This window comes from Ahaetulla prasina, chromosome 3, assembly GCF_028640845.1.
Source record: "Ahaetulla prasina isolate Xishuangbanna chromosome 3, ASM2864084v1, whole genome shotgun sequence".
NCBI lineage: Eukaryota > Metazoa > Chordata > Lepidosauria > Squamata > Colubridae > Ahaetulla > Ahaetulla prasina.
Genome location: NC_080541.1, coordinates 180,267,580 through 180,285,658, shown reverse-complemented (window position 1 = coordinate 180,285,658; position 18,079 = coordinate 180,267,580). Strand labels below are relative to the sequence as shown.

Below are 18,079 nucleotides of genomic sequence, written 5' to 3'. Positions count from 1 at the left end.
TTCTAACTGCTCACCAGTTCCACAGTAATGTGCCGTGTATCGTCACCTGCGCATGCCTCTCGCACATCATGGATTGGGTTGGGGGGGGCGCCGGCTACCAGCTCTGCTTGTTTGTTACAGCTGAGTGGTGTGAGGGGAGATGTGCGAGCTATTCTGGGACGAGGCTCTTTTGTTTGTGGTCGCACTATAGCGCCATTTAGTTTCACTTATGTAATGTGAACTAAACTTATGTGTGGGTGATAAAATAGTATATTTTCAGAAATTTAAATTGTCATGGGGAATTTTATGAAAACTCAATGGAAATGTTTTTAATAATGCTATGAAATTTTTTTAAAAAGTCAATTAAATTAAAAAAAAGGAAAGTGCTTCAGTATCGGACAAAACCCCTACCGCCCACCATGAAAGCCAGAACGCCCACTAGTGGGTGGTAGGGACCAAGTTGACTACCTCTGGTTTAAACGCTATACTGTACATTAAACAGAATAGTGAAATACTTTCCACTGTGCCCATTCCATTGTGCCTCATTGTATTGAACAATACTGTACAGTTGTGTAGCCTGCCTTTTTAAAACTAAAGTAGATGTCAGTCCCATTCACCCATGTGCTTGTTGTATAAAAGAGAAACATTGTTGCCCCCCAAAATATTATGAATATTACAAGGTGATCTCTACATTCTCTTCTTTACCCTTCAGTGCACATTGAAACTAATTATTCTCTCCTGTTTTCTATAGATGGGATCCACAGTGTTGCTGCCCAATGCATGCTTCAGGTGACCATTATCACAGATGAGATGCTGACCAACAGTATCACTTTGCGGTTGGAGAACATGTCCCAAGAACGCTTCCTTTCACCACTGCTGGCTGTCTTTCTTGAAGGAGTAGCAACTGTGCTATCCGCTCCCCGTGATCATGTTGTCCTTTTCAACATCCAGAATGACACGGATGTTCAGGCTGCCCAAATCCTGAATGTTAGTCTGTCAGTACAATTGCCTGATCGAGTCCATGGCAGCCATTACATTCCTTCAGAAGACCTCCAGGAACGATTGTACCTCAACCGGACACTCTTGGCTGCTATTACGGAGCAGAGGGTCTTGCCTTTTGATGATAACATTTGTTTGCGGGAACCTTGTGAGAATTATATGCGCTGTGTCTCAGTGTTGAAGTTTGACAGCTCAGCACCCTTCATTTCCTCCGACACTATACTTTTCCGTCCTATCCACCCTGTCAACGGTCTGCGTTGCCGTTGCCCGCTGGGTTTTACTGGTGATTATTGTGAAACTGAGATTGATCTTTGCTACTCCAATCCATGTGGAAATAATGGTCATTGCCAAAGCCGGGAAGGAGGATATACTTGTGAGTGCCAAGAGGGCTACACTGGTAAGTATTGATTTGGGGGGGTGGGGAAATCAGCCAAGGCAGGATACCTCAAAAGGGAGTTGCATAGTAATCATTGGAAGTATGTTATCTTTGTTCTTTGATAAATCCCAGTTCCAACATTCTACCTGGAATCATTGCAATCATTTTCTCCAAGGATGTTTCTATTGCTCAAAATGACTTCTGTAATTAATTTATGCTTGTTAAATAAAAGGGATTAGAATGCTGAAAGATAGAGGTTTCAAACTTGGAAAGAGAAAATAGAAGAGTTATTTCTATTGACCCAACAACCTATCTCAGCCTTTCTCAGCAACACGGCCTAGGTAACCACAATTCCCTTCATCTTTAGAGAGTATCCAACACTAAGAAAAGGCAGCTGGGTGCTGTTTAGATGTAAGACTAACTGTCATAAGTTTTATGCAGGATGACTAGTGCCAAAGACTTGTAGAAGTTGTCACCTAAAACTTCTAGAAGGCACAAAATCAGCTGTTATTGCTATACATGATTTCTTACAGCAGAAGGTTTGAGGGGCTAAGAGTAAATCATCTTGTGATAGGAAGTCAGCTGTAGTCCATAAAAGCCTGAAAGATGGCCTTGTTTGGACTTTTATCCTATGCTGCTAATCAAGTTTGTTTTAGGATTCAATATATATTAGAATCTGAGAAATATGAAAAAATGTTCTTGCAGGGCATTTTTTGGGTATAGGTTCCATGTGTAGTACTTTTTTTACAAGTCTAGTGGGAAATATATACAGGTAGTCCTTGACTTGCAAACATTTCATTTAGTAACCATTCAAATACAGCACTGAAAAAAATTACTTATAACCATTTTTCACACTTACAACTGTTGCATGGTCACGTGATGAAACTGGCAACTGGTCCATATTTATGACAATTGTTGTGTCCTGGTGTCACGTGATTCCCTTTTATAACCTTCTGACAAGCAAAGTCAATGGGGAAGCCAGATTCACTTAACAACCAGGTTACTAACGTAACAACTGCAATAATTCACTTAACCACTATGGCAAGAAAAGTTATGAAACTCATTTAACAAGAAAGTATACACTTAGCAGCATACATTTTGGGTTCAATTACAGTCGTAAGTTGAGAACTGTCTGTAATTTAAAAATTGCAGAAGTATCTTTTCCAGAAGGAATATAAGGGCATCTGTTGTTGAGTTAACTCACCCATCCCCCAGCATGTACATATAGCAGTTTCTCACCCTGGTGTTAATTCCCTCCATCAAGAATGTTTTTTAAAAATCCCCTCTTCCATGCTAATCATCTGGATTGCAATCTTCACCACCCTCATGGATTCACTCATTCAGTAATGACCTTCCCCAAGTGCTTTTCAGGTCTCTTAACCAAAGCTCCATCAAACCATCTGATGACCAGTGGAATTTTCCTAGGATTGTTTGCTCTGATAACTGCAGGACACCAGGCAGTTTTTCCTGAGTTAGGTTGGATTCTGATTTCTATTTAACAGCCTCAAGATATTTCATTTCTTTTTAAACTTTCCATAAGTTCATTCTTATTGAAGAATATATGGCAATGTAGAAATGCAAATTAGATAAGTATAGCAGGTTCTGTGTATAATCCATTTGATTGTTTTGATTGATTGTTGAATGAGTGAGGCAAAGGAAGACCAAGAAGATGCTCAGTCTAGACCAGGGGTCTCCAATCTTGGTTCCCTTAAGACTTGTGGACTTCAACTCCCAGAGCCTCTCAGCCAGCAAAGCTCAAAGCTGGCTGAGGAACTCTGGGAGTTGAAGTCCACAAGTCTTAAAGGGACCAAGGTTGGAGACCCCTAGTCTAGACTCTAGTTGAATCAGGGAGAATTACAAGAAAAACATCACTTCTGATGTTTCACAGTTTCAATCCTGGTTATAGAGTAATGGTCTCTTCTTTTTAGGGAAAAGATAATGCCTGGCATCTCCTGTCCCAAGACATCTTTTTATTCTTTGTTTTTCGCTGCCAATTTTCCAATTGTTCCTTTAATCAACTACTATGGCTTTGACACAATTTTTGTTAGTTTCTCTGGAAACATGAACTAGGATATTGTAAATTGTAATGTATAGCTTTACCCTGGGTTAAAAAAAAACAAAACTAAACTAAACTAAAATTAGATTGTGGACATTGCAGAATTCAGCAGCAAAGATATTTTGATGGATTAGTTAATTCATTTATCTATGGTCATTTTCCTACTCAAACCCTTCCTCCCTGTCCCTTAATTATTTTACTAGTAATAAAACATGCTTCTTTATTGTATTATTTTTTCTATGGAAAGCATGAATAGCTATTTGTTAAATAATAGCGAACTAAAATCCAGAACTACTAGAAACTATATATGATATCAGAGTGGATATTAGTGAGTTTTAGGTAATATTCATTTCACTAATGCAATTTCCTAAATGCCATTACAATGGATACCATTGCATCCATATCACTACAGCTAATGTTAATCGAAATTCACACAGGGCTTCAAAATTTTTAATCCTATTCAGGTATCATCACTATACTTAATACTGAAAATTATATTACAAGAATGTTAATGTTAACAGCAGATCGATTGATAATTCACGTTGCTTAGAGTGACCATTGGTGAAACAATCCATACCTTCTGTAGTTCACATTTTATCTTCCTCTTTTTTAGAGGAATTGGTTTTGTAGCGGTCTGTATAGGTGACACAGCCTTGTGTCAGCAGGAGCATCCCCTGAAGGTTGTGTGTTTTTCATAGACAGACTCCCTACCTAGAAAAAGAAACTCTTGCTGAGGTATGTTCCAGGAAATGCAGGTCGCTGTAGCCAAATGCCTAGGAGGAAAGCTATTTCTGTGTTTAGTGCTTATGGTGAATGCTGAGGATAGAGTCTGGGGAAGAGGAGCAATGAGAGTTGGTTGCCCTGTGTAAATCTATTACTGCTCTTTTCTTTTTTTGACTGCAATATTGGCTCTCCCTGTGCAGGTAGAGGAGAAAGGGGGAGGCAGACAGCATGGTGGGGAGGTGGAATAGGGGCTTTGTCTGCTCAAGATTGGGGAGGGGCACTCTGGGAGAATATTTGTTTCCTTGGCAACCAAAGCTGGTCACTAGGGTAAAGAATCAAAAAGAGGCTGGGAATAAATCTTCTATTAAAAAAAAATCTTGATGAAAATGTGTGTGTGCGCACACACATGGATGTGTATGCACAGCAGGGGTATGTGATACATATAAAGGAATGAGGAATAAACTGGAGTAATAGAGAGGAAGAGGATGGAGAAGGAAAACCCTTTGATTAAGTAAGGGGAAAGAGCAGAAAGAATGAGAAGACACAGACATATTTTTAATCATGTGTTTAGTGGACATATAGCTATTAAAATGCCATGGGGAATTGACTCTTTACAAATCTTCACCCTTTCTGTAGCCTTATTTCTTGCTCCACGTTCTGCAGAATTTGTCTCCAGAATGTACAGCAATCAAAATTGTGTCACGTTGCCATGACTGCCATGCACCATCTTACAAACTTCTTGGGAGTATTCCTTAGATCAGAGGCTGTCAAACATTTCTAGGTTACAAAAATCTAGAGTAAAACCAATGAGTAAATAAATAAATAAATAAATAAATCCTGGAGCCCCTGATCAAGACGCAAACTCTAATGATGGAAAATTGGCTGTCTTCAAATGATATTCCCACCCCCCACCCTCTTAGACATAGAACTGTGTTTGATGAAACACGCTAGGCTCCCATGAAACATAGTGTGAAGAAACATCTTTTAGGTGATTCATCATCTTAGATGTTTCCATATCATCTGAGTCTGTTAATATATTGAATATACTTCTAAGTTGGTTTGTATTTGGGCAACAGTATGTTGGCTTATAAAATACTATTTAGGTTAGAGACTCTAGATTGCATGAATATATTTGGAGTAAAACTGCATGTGGCATATTGGCCAGAAGGTAAAAAACCTGACCTGGACTGTTCATACTATTAACAGGAAATGTTGCATGTGTTATATGGTAGGTATAGTTAGGGCTAATAACTTAGTCTGCCCTTTCTCTACCTTACTAAAACATTATGTGAAAGTTGCTTGACCAGAGCGATGATCAGTGGCACAGGTCAACATCTGTGGGCCCATCTGGAAGTGATTACAGTGTGTAGAATATTGAGATTTGGATTATAAAGGGCATAAATGATAAAAAGCATATGTTTATAAATGAAATGAAAGAAAAATAGATATGTGTCCAAATGTATCTAAAATGCGGGGAAACAGGAAGAGCAGAACAGATTCGAATGAAGATTGTCTGATTTAATGGAATGGAGTTGGTTAATACCTGTAGAAAATATTAATGATAGTGAAGTTTTGATTATGAATGAAATTTATTTATTTTATTTTTATTTATTTATTTTTGTCACAACAAATGTACAATGAAATCTATTTTGATAATAATTAATGATGGGTGGTTGAAGTTTTTTGTTTATCCCCCCCCAAAAAAAACTCTGTTTGCTTTTATGTTCTTATAATATTTTTAATTTTGTATGCCATCTTGAGTCCTTCTTTAGTTGGGAACTCATTAATATAATGAATTATTTATAATTGTTAAGTATTCATATATTTAATCCATGCATGTGGCAAAGGAATTAATATACATCTAAATGCAAAGTTCAATGTATGTTTATAGTTACATTAGTGAATTATTGGTTGGGAACTGCATATGTATTTTTTAAATCAAAATAATGCTTTTCTGTTGACTGAGAACCAGAATGATTTGTGGTGAATATTAGAACTGAAAATTAATGTATCAAAGAACAGTGCAGTTGTGTTTGGCAAGGAAAAGGAGTGAACAATTACTGTACGTGTTAAACATAAATGATAAAAATTAGAGCAAGTAGACAAATTGAATCTTGGTTTTATGTTTACTAAAGATGGAAGAAATGGATGGAAAAAAATTCAATATAGGTAAATGCTGTTGCAACAGTACGGAGGTCATGTGTAGTTTCTTGTGAGTAAGGAATGTTTGTCAAAGGGGTGAAAAGGGCTGTAAATGGGTCCTTTTGCCCAATTTGTTACATGTAAATGAGTTTTGGGTATGTCAGGGAAAACAGGAAAGAGTGCTTTTATATTAGAACTGAAGGGAAGGGGAACTTAAGTGTGTATGGTAAACAAAAAGTGATAGAGTCAAGATTTGTGGACCAAATATAAAAAGAATGACTGGCCAGGAACAGTACGTTGGGGTATTTTGCTTGTATATAGTGAATGAAAGAAAACTGAATATGAAAACAAATATAGGAATGCACAGTGAATGGATTGAAAAGAAGGGGATGACTGAGAATGAAGTTAGATAGGTGAAATCCTGAAAATTTGAGAGGTGAGTAGTTTAAAGGTTTAAAGAATAAAAGGTGATATATGATGTGGAAAATGAACATGATGGGAAGAGGAATAGTTTGCAGAAAAGCATGAAGAAGAATAGTGAGTAATGTTGGTATAAACTTGTTTTTTTAGCAAAATTTCCTTTTCTCAACATGCATTTAATTTTTTTGTATGCCTTTATATTTCTCAGTATAGGACTTTTTTTTAATATGGTATGAGTTTATATCATCTCTTTACCATAACAACTCTGTGAGGTAGTTTCTGCTGAGGGCCTGACTGGCCTAAAGTCATACACTCAGTTTCCATGGCTAAGGGTTACCTTATGCCTCCCATCGACCCGTACGCTCTCACAGAGAGGGCCTTCTCAGGGTGCCGTCCGCCAAACAATGTCGGCTGGCGGCCCCCAGGAGTAGGGCCTTCTCTGTGGGAGCACCAACACTCTGGAACGAACTCCCCCCTGGCTTACGTCAACTGCCTGATCTTCGGACCTTCCGTCGTGAGCTTAAAACATATTTATTCATTCAAGCAGGACTGGCATAAATAGTTGATTTTAAATTGGGGTTTTAATAATATTTTAAATTTTTAATTGTTTTAATTATCGGCCATATAGTAATAGTTCATTTTAAATTCTTTTAATTGTATATATTCTGTGTTTTTATTCTGGCTGTACACCGCCCTGAGTCCTTCGGGAGAAGGGCGGTATAGAAATTTAATAAATAAATAAATAAATAAATAAATAAATAAAGGGTGGACCAAAATGGCCCAACCTCTGAAATTCCCGTGCCACACTAGTTCTCTCCTTACTCCTTTGCTATATTCTGTTTTGCATAATGTTGCTTACTCTGAAAGAGAAGAGGGGATAGGAAATTAGGAATGTATGTTCTGTAATAACTTGGAATTCCACGTGGATTAGACCAAAGTTCCAACTTTGACTTGGAGCAGGATTTTTTTTTAAGTGGACAGATTTTGATCTTGCCTTTCCTTCAAGAGCTGGAGGAAGCATACATAATCCTTCTCCATTTCTCCTTTCACAACTATCCTGTGATATAATTTGGGTTTACAAATAATCAAAGTCAGTGAGCTTCCATAGCTGTGTCTGAATTTGGCTCTCTGGATTTTACGGTAGTCTAGTACAGTAGTTTTACTATATATTACTTTTTATTACTATTTTATTTATTTATTATTTATTTTATTTACTTTATATTACTATAATATTTACTGTATATTACTTACTGGAATTTTGCTCCAGACTGGATCCCTCTTTTGTCTCTGTCTTCTTCTTCTTCTTCTTCTTCTTCTTCTTCTTCTTCTTCTTCTTCTTCTTCTTCTTCTTCTTCTTCTTCTTCTTCTTCTTCTTCTTCTTCTTCTTCTCTATCTTCTGTTTTGTAACACAGTTTTCACATATATCAAATTATTTGCATTATTATATACGAGACATGTAAAAATGCATTTTATGTGTCTCATCTACTTTAGCTCTTATTACATAGTAACAAGCATGCTTTTGGCATAAGCCTGCTAGCTAACATTATGTTATTAAAGCAAACACCTGCTTATCACTTAAGAGCATAATTATGGCATGTGTACGGATAATGAGGTATCATTTAACCCTATGTCCAAGGCCTCATAAATGCTTTGGTTTGCTGAATGCAACTTAAGAAAATAGCTCAGAAATTTCTTAGAGATAGGTAAATTACATTTATTAAATGTAATACATTTATTTACAATTTATTTTAGTTTGTGCTTCAGAAACTAATCCTAAATCAAAGTTGGGCCATATCTGAAGGTGAACTTTTCAATATTAATTTGTGATGCATTTCACCATGCATTACTAACATTTCTAGCCTGGGTGTGTAAAATGGGATCAACATTGCAGGAAAAATTCTATATATTTTTTGATAAAGTACTTTTCATATTTATTATGGTCAAGAGACTTATGTGAAGATTAAATTGAGGAGAAAGGCCAAGAAAGTAGGCCAGGTTTAGCTACAAATTCATTTTATAACAGCTATCCAATTCCTCCCTTTCCTGTCCTATTTCTGCATATGTCAGAGACAGAATATGGCCAGAGGAATCATTGCACTTTGTAATATGGCCTCAGCATAAATTCCTGTTATTATGTATATTTATAGCAGCCCCAGTTTTCCCTAGGGAGAAATTTGAACCTGTCCTGCTGTTTCCTAAGTGACTTCAGGATAACATAGAAATAAGTTTCTATTAAATTACCTCACAAGCCAGATGGGGATGTGTATAGTCCAGCAGCAAAATGGTCAAATTATTTCAAATTATTATAATTATATCAAATTATTTCTTCCCATATCCAAAAATCTTTAGAACAGCTTCTTGAAACTCCCTTTAAGACTTCTTTCCAGTTCAAATTATACTTCAAGGAAGTTTCATAATTTTGTCTGGAGGCCCAAGGATGTTTCTATATGATCAGAATCTACTAATTTTCACAGGCCAAGTGGTGGTAAATATCATAACATCACCCTGCTAAACACCCAATTCTTGCAGTTCTGCCAAATGTGCATGTACATCAATCTATAAAATGTGTCTTAGTATTATTTATTTATTTATTTTATTATCGTCTTTACTTCCTCCTTTTATTGGTATTATTATTATGGTCCATTGCACGTGTTAGTCAGCCAGATATTCAGTCTGGATTAGGCGTTTTTATCCACCTATCAAGTCCTTCCCAGAGACCTGGGATAGGCAGATGCTGATGTTTTATGGTGTTAGAAGTATTGTTGCAGGATGTAAATTATTCTGACTAAAGCTGCCTTTTGCAATTGACTGATGCGAATTTGACAATGCCGATGGTGTTCAAGTGGTGCTCCAGTTGTTTTGGGATTGCTCCCAAGGGATCTGTAACTATTGGGACTACCTTTGCTTTGTTTTGCCAAAGTTGTGCTACCTCTATTTGTATTTTGTTTTCTTCTTGAGTTCCTTCTCTTCTATTATGCTGTCTCCAGGTACTGCCACATCCATTATCCAGAATTTTGTTTGTCTTTCTTATTGGAAGTTGTTAAATCTGGTGTGTTAGGTAGCAGATGCCTTTCTGTTTGAATTCTAAAGTCCCAGACCATTTTAGATTCTTCATTTTCTATTACTTTCTCTATTTTATGGTCCCACCAATTCTTGCTTGCAGGCAAATGGTTTGTTTTTTTTTATTATTATTATTATTATTATTATTATTATTATTATTATTATTATTATTATTATTATTATTATTATTATTATTATTATTTTCTCTGTTGCCTTGCAAGTACACTGAGTGCTTCTGTACCACAGACAAATTTCTTGTGTATCTAATGATACTTGGCCAAATGAAGTATTTAATTCAATTCAATAACAAAAGATATTCAAATTTCGGGTCTCTGATTATTAGTGGTATGCGGTTATTTGAAAATGATTCAGGAAAGCCCTTTCAGAATGTACAGGAGTGTAAACAAGCTGTCTGTGAATGATTAAAGCACCCACAACTGTCTCTAAGGTCAAATGGCTGCTACAGAAGACTCCCTCCAATGGCTCTAATAAATCGGCAGTTATTCTACATTAGTACTTTCATACACCCCAAAGCACTTTTTCCAGATCACATCTGAAGCATTACATAGCCCTAGTGGTCTTACTACACCCATAGTCATGTTATGAGAGCTAACTAGTCACTTTTTAAAAGCGTAACGTATCTTTTTATACATTCAGATGCAGTAAAACATTTGGTTTTTGTTTCATCCACTTTGAAGTGTAGAGCTTCTTCAAAAAGTAGACTTTGTCTCTTAACTTTCAGAGCTTCGATATGTAATAAAGGTGGGCCCTTTTCTGTCTGCTACCAAATCGTGCTATTCATAATCATTAGCTGCATTCGCACCATTTTAGTTGTCCGGGTTGATTTTTTAAAAAGTAACCTTAGTTGGAAATCCATGTGTATCTGCTGTAAGATTTTTAACATGTTTTGCCACAACCATGGAACTGTATTCTAATAAGAGAAAGAAGAAAAAAGATCAGTCACAAAAGAGGAAACTCATTTACCGTATATACTCGAGTATAAGCCGAGTTTTTCAGCACGTTTTTTGTGCTGAAAAACGTCCCCTCGGCTTATACTCGGGTCTATACGGCTTATACTCGAGTTTTTGTTTTTTTTTAAGCCCCTCGGCTTATACTCGAGTATATACGGCTTATACTCGAGTTTTTTTTTTTTTCTTTTTTTCACATTTTACCGGACGGCGCGGGGAAGCCCTGCCGGTGCAGTGAGAGGGCGGGGCGGGGGGGCCGCCAGCCTTCTCAGCTGAGGGAGGGGGGGTTTCCCCAACCGGTAGGTGCCTCATTTCCCACCCTCGGCTTATACTCGAGTCCCCAGTTTACCCCAGTTTTTGGGGTAAAATTGGGGACCTCGGCTTATACTCGGATCGGCTTATATTCGAGTATATACGGTACTTACAATTTGTTCTAATGAAAAAAAAATTGCTAATACTTTTTGTAATGCAAATAGACCTGGTAGGTGGTTAGCATACACCTTAAGGAAAAGACAAAAACAACGTACTATAGAAAAAATAGAATATAAAGGTAAAGAGAGATATCAACAGGATAAAATTAAAAAAGCTTTTTTAGAATATTATACAAATTTATATCTTAAAGATAATATATTGAACAGGGATATTGATAATTATTTGAAGGAATATAAGGTTAAAAATTTAACTTTAGAACAAACGGATGAACTGAATCGGCCTATAAACTCTGAAGAAATTATTTTGGTAATTAAACAATTAAAAATGGGAAAAACTCCTGGTACGGATGGGCTTACAGTTAGTTATTATAGGAATTTACAGGATGAGATGTTAGGTCCACTTAAGGAATTATTTAATCAGATACAATTAGGAGAATTCCCCTCATGGAGAACCTCTTTTATTTCATTGATACCAAAAGAGGAACAGGATTGTTCTAAACCTGGGAACTATAGGCCAATTTCACTTTTAAATAATGATTATAAGATTTTTGTTAAAATAATAGCTAATAGATTAATGTTGATTTTGCAACGAAGAATTCATAATGATCAATCTGGATTTATAAAAGGGAGACATATGAGGAATAATGTTAGGCAGATTGTTAATTTACTGGAGTATTTAGAAAAGAAAATTTTTATTCCATCAGCATTTATTTTTCTTGATGCAGAGAAAGCTTTTGATCGATTGCATTGGGATTTTTTATTTAAATTAATAGAAAAGATGCAATTTGGAGATGGTTTTTTAAGAATAATTAGGGCAATTTATGGAGAGCAAACAGCACAGATTATAATCAATGGTAGCTTAACAGAACCTTTTAAGATTGCGAAAGGAACAAGACAGGGATGCCCTTTATCATCATTATTGTTTATTTTAACTCTAGAACCATTATTGGATAAAATACGAGAAGTAAAGGAGATAGAGGGAATTAGAGTTAGACAATATGAATATAAATTAAGAGCTTTTGCAGATGATTTGGTGATTACTTTAACAAACCCTATAAATTCTAGTAAATCTTTGTTGGAAATAATTGATCAATATGGGAATGTTTCAGGGTTTAAGGTAAATCAGAAAAAGACAAAAGTGATAATAAAAATATGGCCAGACAACAGAAAGAAAAACTAGAGGAAATAACAGGATTTGAAATTTTTTGAAGGTTAAATACTTAGGGGTCTATATTACATCGTCAAATGTGAAATTGTATAAGAATAACTATGAGGTTTTATGGCAAAAAGTTCAGAAGGAGTTGATTGTTTGGAAAAAATTGCAATTTCTTTGCTGGGGAGAATAGCTGCTATTAAAATGAATGTTTTACCTAGATTCTTATTCCTCTTTCAGATGATACCAATAATTAAGAAAGATAAGAATCTTGAGGAATGGCAGAAGGGAATTAACAAATTTATATGGGAAGGTAAAAAAGCTAGGGTTAAAATGAAAATAATTCAAGATTCTCGGGAAAGGGGAGGTTTAAAAATGCCCAATTTTAAATTATACTATGAAGCAGCTGCTCTCTCTGCAATAAGTGATTGGTTTAATTTAACAGAGGAAAGAATTTTGAATATAGAAGGTTATGACTTGCTATATGGATGGCATGCATATTTAATTTATGACAAAAAAGTGGATAAGGCCTTTAAAAATCATGTGTTAAGAACTGCTCTTCTGCGTGTTTGGAAAAAATACTCTTATAAACTAAATTATAAGGTTCCTATATGGGCAAGTCCTAGACATACAATAGAGAATATAAATATAGAACAGAATCAGGAAATGATTACATATAAAGATCTTTTGTATACTGAAAGAGGTAATTTACAATTAAAATCTCTGCATTAGTAAAAGAAGAAGGGAAAAATTATACTTGGTTTCAATATGAGCGACTACGTGCTAGATGGAAGGAAGATCAGAAAATTGGTATAAAGCAGAACGAGGGAAATTTGGTAAAGCAAATTAGAAATCAGTCTCAGGAGCATATAAAGAGATTGTATAATGTGTTACTTGAAATAGATTCTGAAAGGGACTTGGTAAAGGACTGTATGATAAAGTGGGCACAAAATTTTCAGAAGCCAATATTATTGGAAACTTGGGAAAAAATTTGGGTTAGAAATGTTAAATTCACGCAGGCACAGAATCTGAGGGAAAATTTTTATAAAATGTTTTATAGATGGCATTTAGATCCTAAGAAATTATCGTGTATGTATCCAGATATGCAAGCAAAATGTTGGAGATGTAATTGTGATGACGCTACATATTTTCATATTAGGTGGACTTGTAAGGATATAAAGGCCTTTTGGATAAAAATTTGGTGGATTTTACAAAACGTTTTGAAAAAGAAGATAAAGTTCCTGCCACAATTTTTTTTGTTGGGAATTATTACGGACTGTACAGTAATTGAGACTAAATTGATTTTAAATCTAATAACAGCAGCAAGATTACTAATAGGACAATACTGGAAGAAAAAAGAAGTACCTACAATAGAAGAATGGATATTGAAAGTTGCCAATTTGGCTGAGATGGCGAAGATATCAGCCTTTTTGAAAGACAATACACAAGAAAGATACTTAAAGGAATGGAAAAAATGGATTGACTATATTCAAAGTAGATATCAGACTAAGAGTTATCAGACTGTTTTTGAATGATTTTGATATATTATTTTTGATTGTTTTTGGGGGAAGTTAGGAATTGATGATTGTAGGGGTATAATTAAGTTGGGATGAAAATTTTTTAGCATATGTTTGTTTTATTTTTAACTATACCTTGTGCTCGTTCTGGGAAGTCGGGGGGGGGGGTTGTGAAGGGAGGGGAGGGGGGGGACCCATAATGTTGCTCAGATGATTAGGGCCAAGTCTCCCCTAATACATTATTCCGGCTGGATTGACTTGCTTTTCCTCTTGAAATCTGAACTGTTGAAAACTTACAATCTTAGTTTTTGAGGTATTGGCAAAGAATTGGATACATGCATTTAGTTTGCCTTGCAGTTACTTAGGACAAAGCATCTTGAAAATCTTTATGAGGCTTTCTTGGATCACAAATTAACACAATTCTTTTGGGAACCCCTCTTGAAACAGCACTAAGACTTCAAACCTTTGCATATTTGCATGCAAATACAGAATAACAGAGTTGCAAGGGACTTTGAAGGTCTTTTAGTCCAAACCCTGTTCAAGCAGGGAATTCTATACCATTTCAAACACATGGTTTTCCAATCTCTTCTTAAAAGTCTCAAATTTAGAGCACTCACAACTACTGCCAAGTATAAATGTGTAGGTTCAATCTAAAGCTATGATGGTGAACCTATGGCACATGTGCCAGAGGGGGCACCCAGAGCCCCCTCTGCTGGCACATGCACCGTTGCTCCAGCTCAGTTGTCCATGGCATTTTTCTTGTGAGCTTCTCTTTCCCTGCAAACGATGAAACAGAAGCTCACGAAAGAAAAAGATCTAACCTCTTGTCACGCTGCCGGTGTTGGGATGCCCTGCCTCCCACTGGCCAGCTGGTCTTCAAGGCTCTGCTGCTCATGCACTCATGTCCACACATGCGCGCGTGCACCTTTCAGTTTGGGCATGCACGCGCACGCAGTCTGAGCACTCAGTGTCTAAAAGGTTTGCCAACACTGATCTAAAGCAGGGGTCTCCAACCTTGGCAACTTTAAGACTTGTGGACTTCAACTCCCAGAGTTCCTCAGCCAGCTTTGCGGGGATTTGCAGTCCACAAGTCTTAAAGTTGCCAAGGTTGGAGACCCCTGATCTAAAGTATATAACTCTGCAGGATTCTATGCAAATATGTCCCTGAGATCAAAATATAGCCAATTTTATATTGCTGAAGAGAAGCACTGAAGCACAAATGATTAGGCTAAAATTGAGACATGTTATGTGAAAATCTAGATTGCAGGAAAAGGCTCCGAGGTAGAAGATAAAAGGAAAGAGAAGAAAAAGATGACCAGTTGCAAGATAGATAGACCTATTTACATTTAAAAAATATGAAAGAACAGACTAGGGACAGATCTTGACATGTTCAAGATGTATCAGGAGATAGCTCCAGCTATTGACTGTAGTGGTTGGGAATTACTTGTTGTTGTTGTTCAGTCGCTAAGTTGTGTCCAACTCTTTGCAACTCCAGGGACCATAACATGCCAGGCTCCCTTGGTTTGGAATAATGATAGTTAAAATTCTGGATTCTGGAGCATTCAAATAGAGGGATGTTTGTGTAAAATAGGTCATGTGGCTAAGCTAGTTAGCTTCCAATCTATCTTAATGAAACTGTTGTCTGAACCCAGTAATTAAAACAAAAATGAGAGAAGAGGGAAGCTAATGTTGGCAATCTGGTTTAGGATTCAGAAGAAGTCTTTGAAAGTAATGAAAAATAAACAAGGAAATTTGAAAACAAGGCTGAAAGTAAGGGTGTAAAAGAAAAAGCTGGTGGGGAGAAAAACATGTTTGGGTTTCAACTATTTAGGCGAATCTCGGTTGTGGTTACTTGAAATTTGCAACAAATGAATACAAAAGTTTTTAAATCAGAACTTGGGTCTTCTTTGTTTCCAATACAAGAGCATTCAGTATACAAACTTTTGAGAAAAAGTGGTATCAAATTATTAGCTTAGTTTATTTGTATCCACCAAAGGCTATTCCTGGCAGCTTTTCTACATTATCAGATTCTGCTTTTTCAACTTTAAAAGCTACCCATTTGCTCTGCAAATTGAGAAATGAACAATGGATAGAGTTAAAGTAATAAAAATATTCACACAAATCTGCCTGAAATCACTCCTTCAGATTGCTAATAATACAGGGAACAGATTTGCTTGTTTATAACACATGCTTTGCAAGTGAACATCGTTTTGTTGAAGACACCCCATTGTTAAGCAGTTTCCATTATTAACAAAAGCAGCTGCATGCATATTGATAGAATATATCAAAGACATTTGCCACATTAAACCTTTTGATTAGTCAAATTTTTCACTAAAGCAAATTGAAGAGTAAACTCTGGAGAATCAGACTTGTTAGGGCTAGGTTTTCTAATCAGGTTTTAATTCGGCTTGCCCAAACATGCAAATACTTTATACGATGCGACCAGAGACTTTCTGAGATTGCTCTTGTGTTTTAGTGCTAAAATAATAACTTGGATTATTTGACTATTTATCTTGATTTATTTTCTGCTTTAATTGGTGGGAAATCCCAACCACTACTTACCTACAACTGGTATCAAATTGGAAACTGATACTGCACTGCTAATTTTCAGGGTTATGTTATAGATCTTAAGAACTTTTTAAAAAATTCCTAAGAGGTCTGTAAGGGGTGTGCATAAGAGCACAAGAGTGCCTACCATTCCTGTCCTATTGTTTCCTTTCGTTATATCCAGTTAATATAGTTATTACATACTCATATATACACTTATATATATGCTTATATATTGTATAGTTATTACATGCTTATGCTTATATATACTGTGTGACTAAATAAATAAATAAATAAATAAATAAATAAACTTGGACATCGTTTTAAAAAGGGCCATTGCTTAATATCATAGGAGTGTTTGAATATTCATATATTTCATATATCAGGCACCTTAAATTAATTTCTGTATTAAATTAATTTCTCACAAATAAGAAAGATCAGTCCTGTAACAGTATCAAAACAGGAAATAGAAAAGAACAGCTGAACTAGCATAAAACTAGGTTTTAAGAGTCTTGGCTTTGAAAAGTGGGGAGATGGTAGTTATTGAGTCCATATGGTGACATCTGCCTCTTTGAGGAAGAAAGTTGTGCCCTCAGCCTTAAAGGAGACTGTGGGGTGTCCTCAATATGCTACTTATGATTCCAAAGATTCTAGAAAAATTTCATCCAGCCTCCAACCATCCCTTTTAAGGAAAGGTTGTTGAGAAGGCAATTGGGCTTTAGCAATAATCTTTAGAAGATGGATTATCTGAACCCATTTCAATTGGTTTTCAGGCTGGATCACATTGGATGTTCTTTTTGATGACCTATGGTGGAGCCAGGATGAGGATACTGCATTTTTCTTTGTGCTCCTTGATGTCTTTAATAATTTAAATCATCATATCCTTTTGCACTGGCTGCAAGTTGTTGTTTTTTTGGAGGGGGCACCATTTTGCAGTGTTTCTTCTTTCTTTGTGGCTGGTTTCAGATGTTAACATGGAGGAGAGATGAAGCCTACAGCCTTCTACTTATGTAGTACCACAAGGATCAAAATTCTTACCCTTTCTGTTTAACATGTGCATGGATGACCTTTGGGTCACGTATTATCATTACAATGACAACATCCAATAATACATCTCAGTCCAAGATTGACTAAATTATGCTGTTGAAGTCACTTACTGGTGTCTAGAACCTCTGCATGTCTAGATGAGGAGGAACTCAATCTTGACAAGACTGAGTAACTGCAAATATTTGGATCATCTAGGTCTGAGGCTATTCCATTATTGATCTTGGGTGGGATTGCATTTCACCACTCAAGACTGGTGTGTAACTTGGTTATACTGCAACTGACAGGTTCTGTTCAAAGAGCAGGTGGTAGCTGTGGCCAAGTGGATCTTTGCACCCAAGGTGCCACTGACAACTTTTCCTGAACCTGAAGGCTTTCAGGCAGCCACTCACACACGACTTGCCTCATAAATAGATTACTGTAATGTGCTGTACTTGGGACTGTCCTTGAAGAGCACTTGGAGGTCCAGAATGCAACAATCTGGACAGTGTGGGGCATGCTTTATTATTTTTGCGTGATCACACTGTTCTTTGAGCTGCACTGGTTACCAGTTGGCTTCTAGGAGCAACTCAAGGTACTGGTTAGCATCTATAAAATTATTCATGGCATATAGCCTTTTCTTCTTCTTTGAGGGACCACTTATCTTTGGTTGTTTTTGCCTACT

At 36.3% G+C, this 18,079-nt stretch overlaps 1 protein-coding gene across 5 annotated transcripts in view; it reads left to right on the top strand.

The window, feature by feature from the left end:
* CELSR2 (cadherin EGF LAG seven-pass G-type receptor 2) overlaps positions 1–18,079 on the top strand; it is a 135,590-nt gene that overhangs the window by 34,455 nt on the left and 83,056 nt on the right. For all 5 annotated transcript variants that reach the window (XM_058176260.1, XM_058176258.1, XM_058176259.1 and 2 more), the window contains exon 2: positions 731–1,375. In XM_058176260.1, coding sequence (XP_058032243.1) covers positions 731–1,375 — 645 coding nt within the window. The remainder of the gene's footprint in view (positions 1–730; positions 1,376–18,079) is intronic.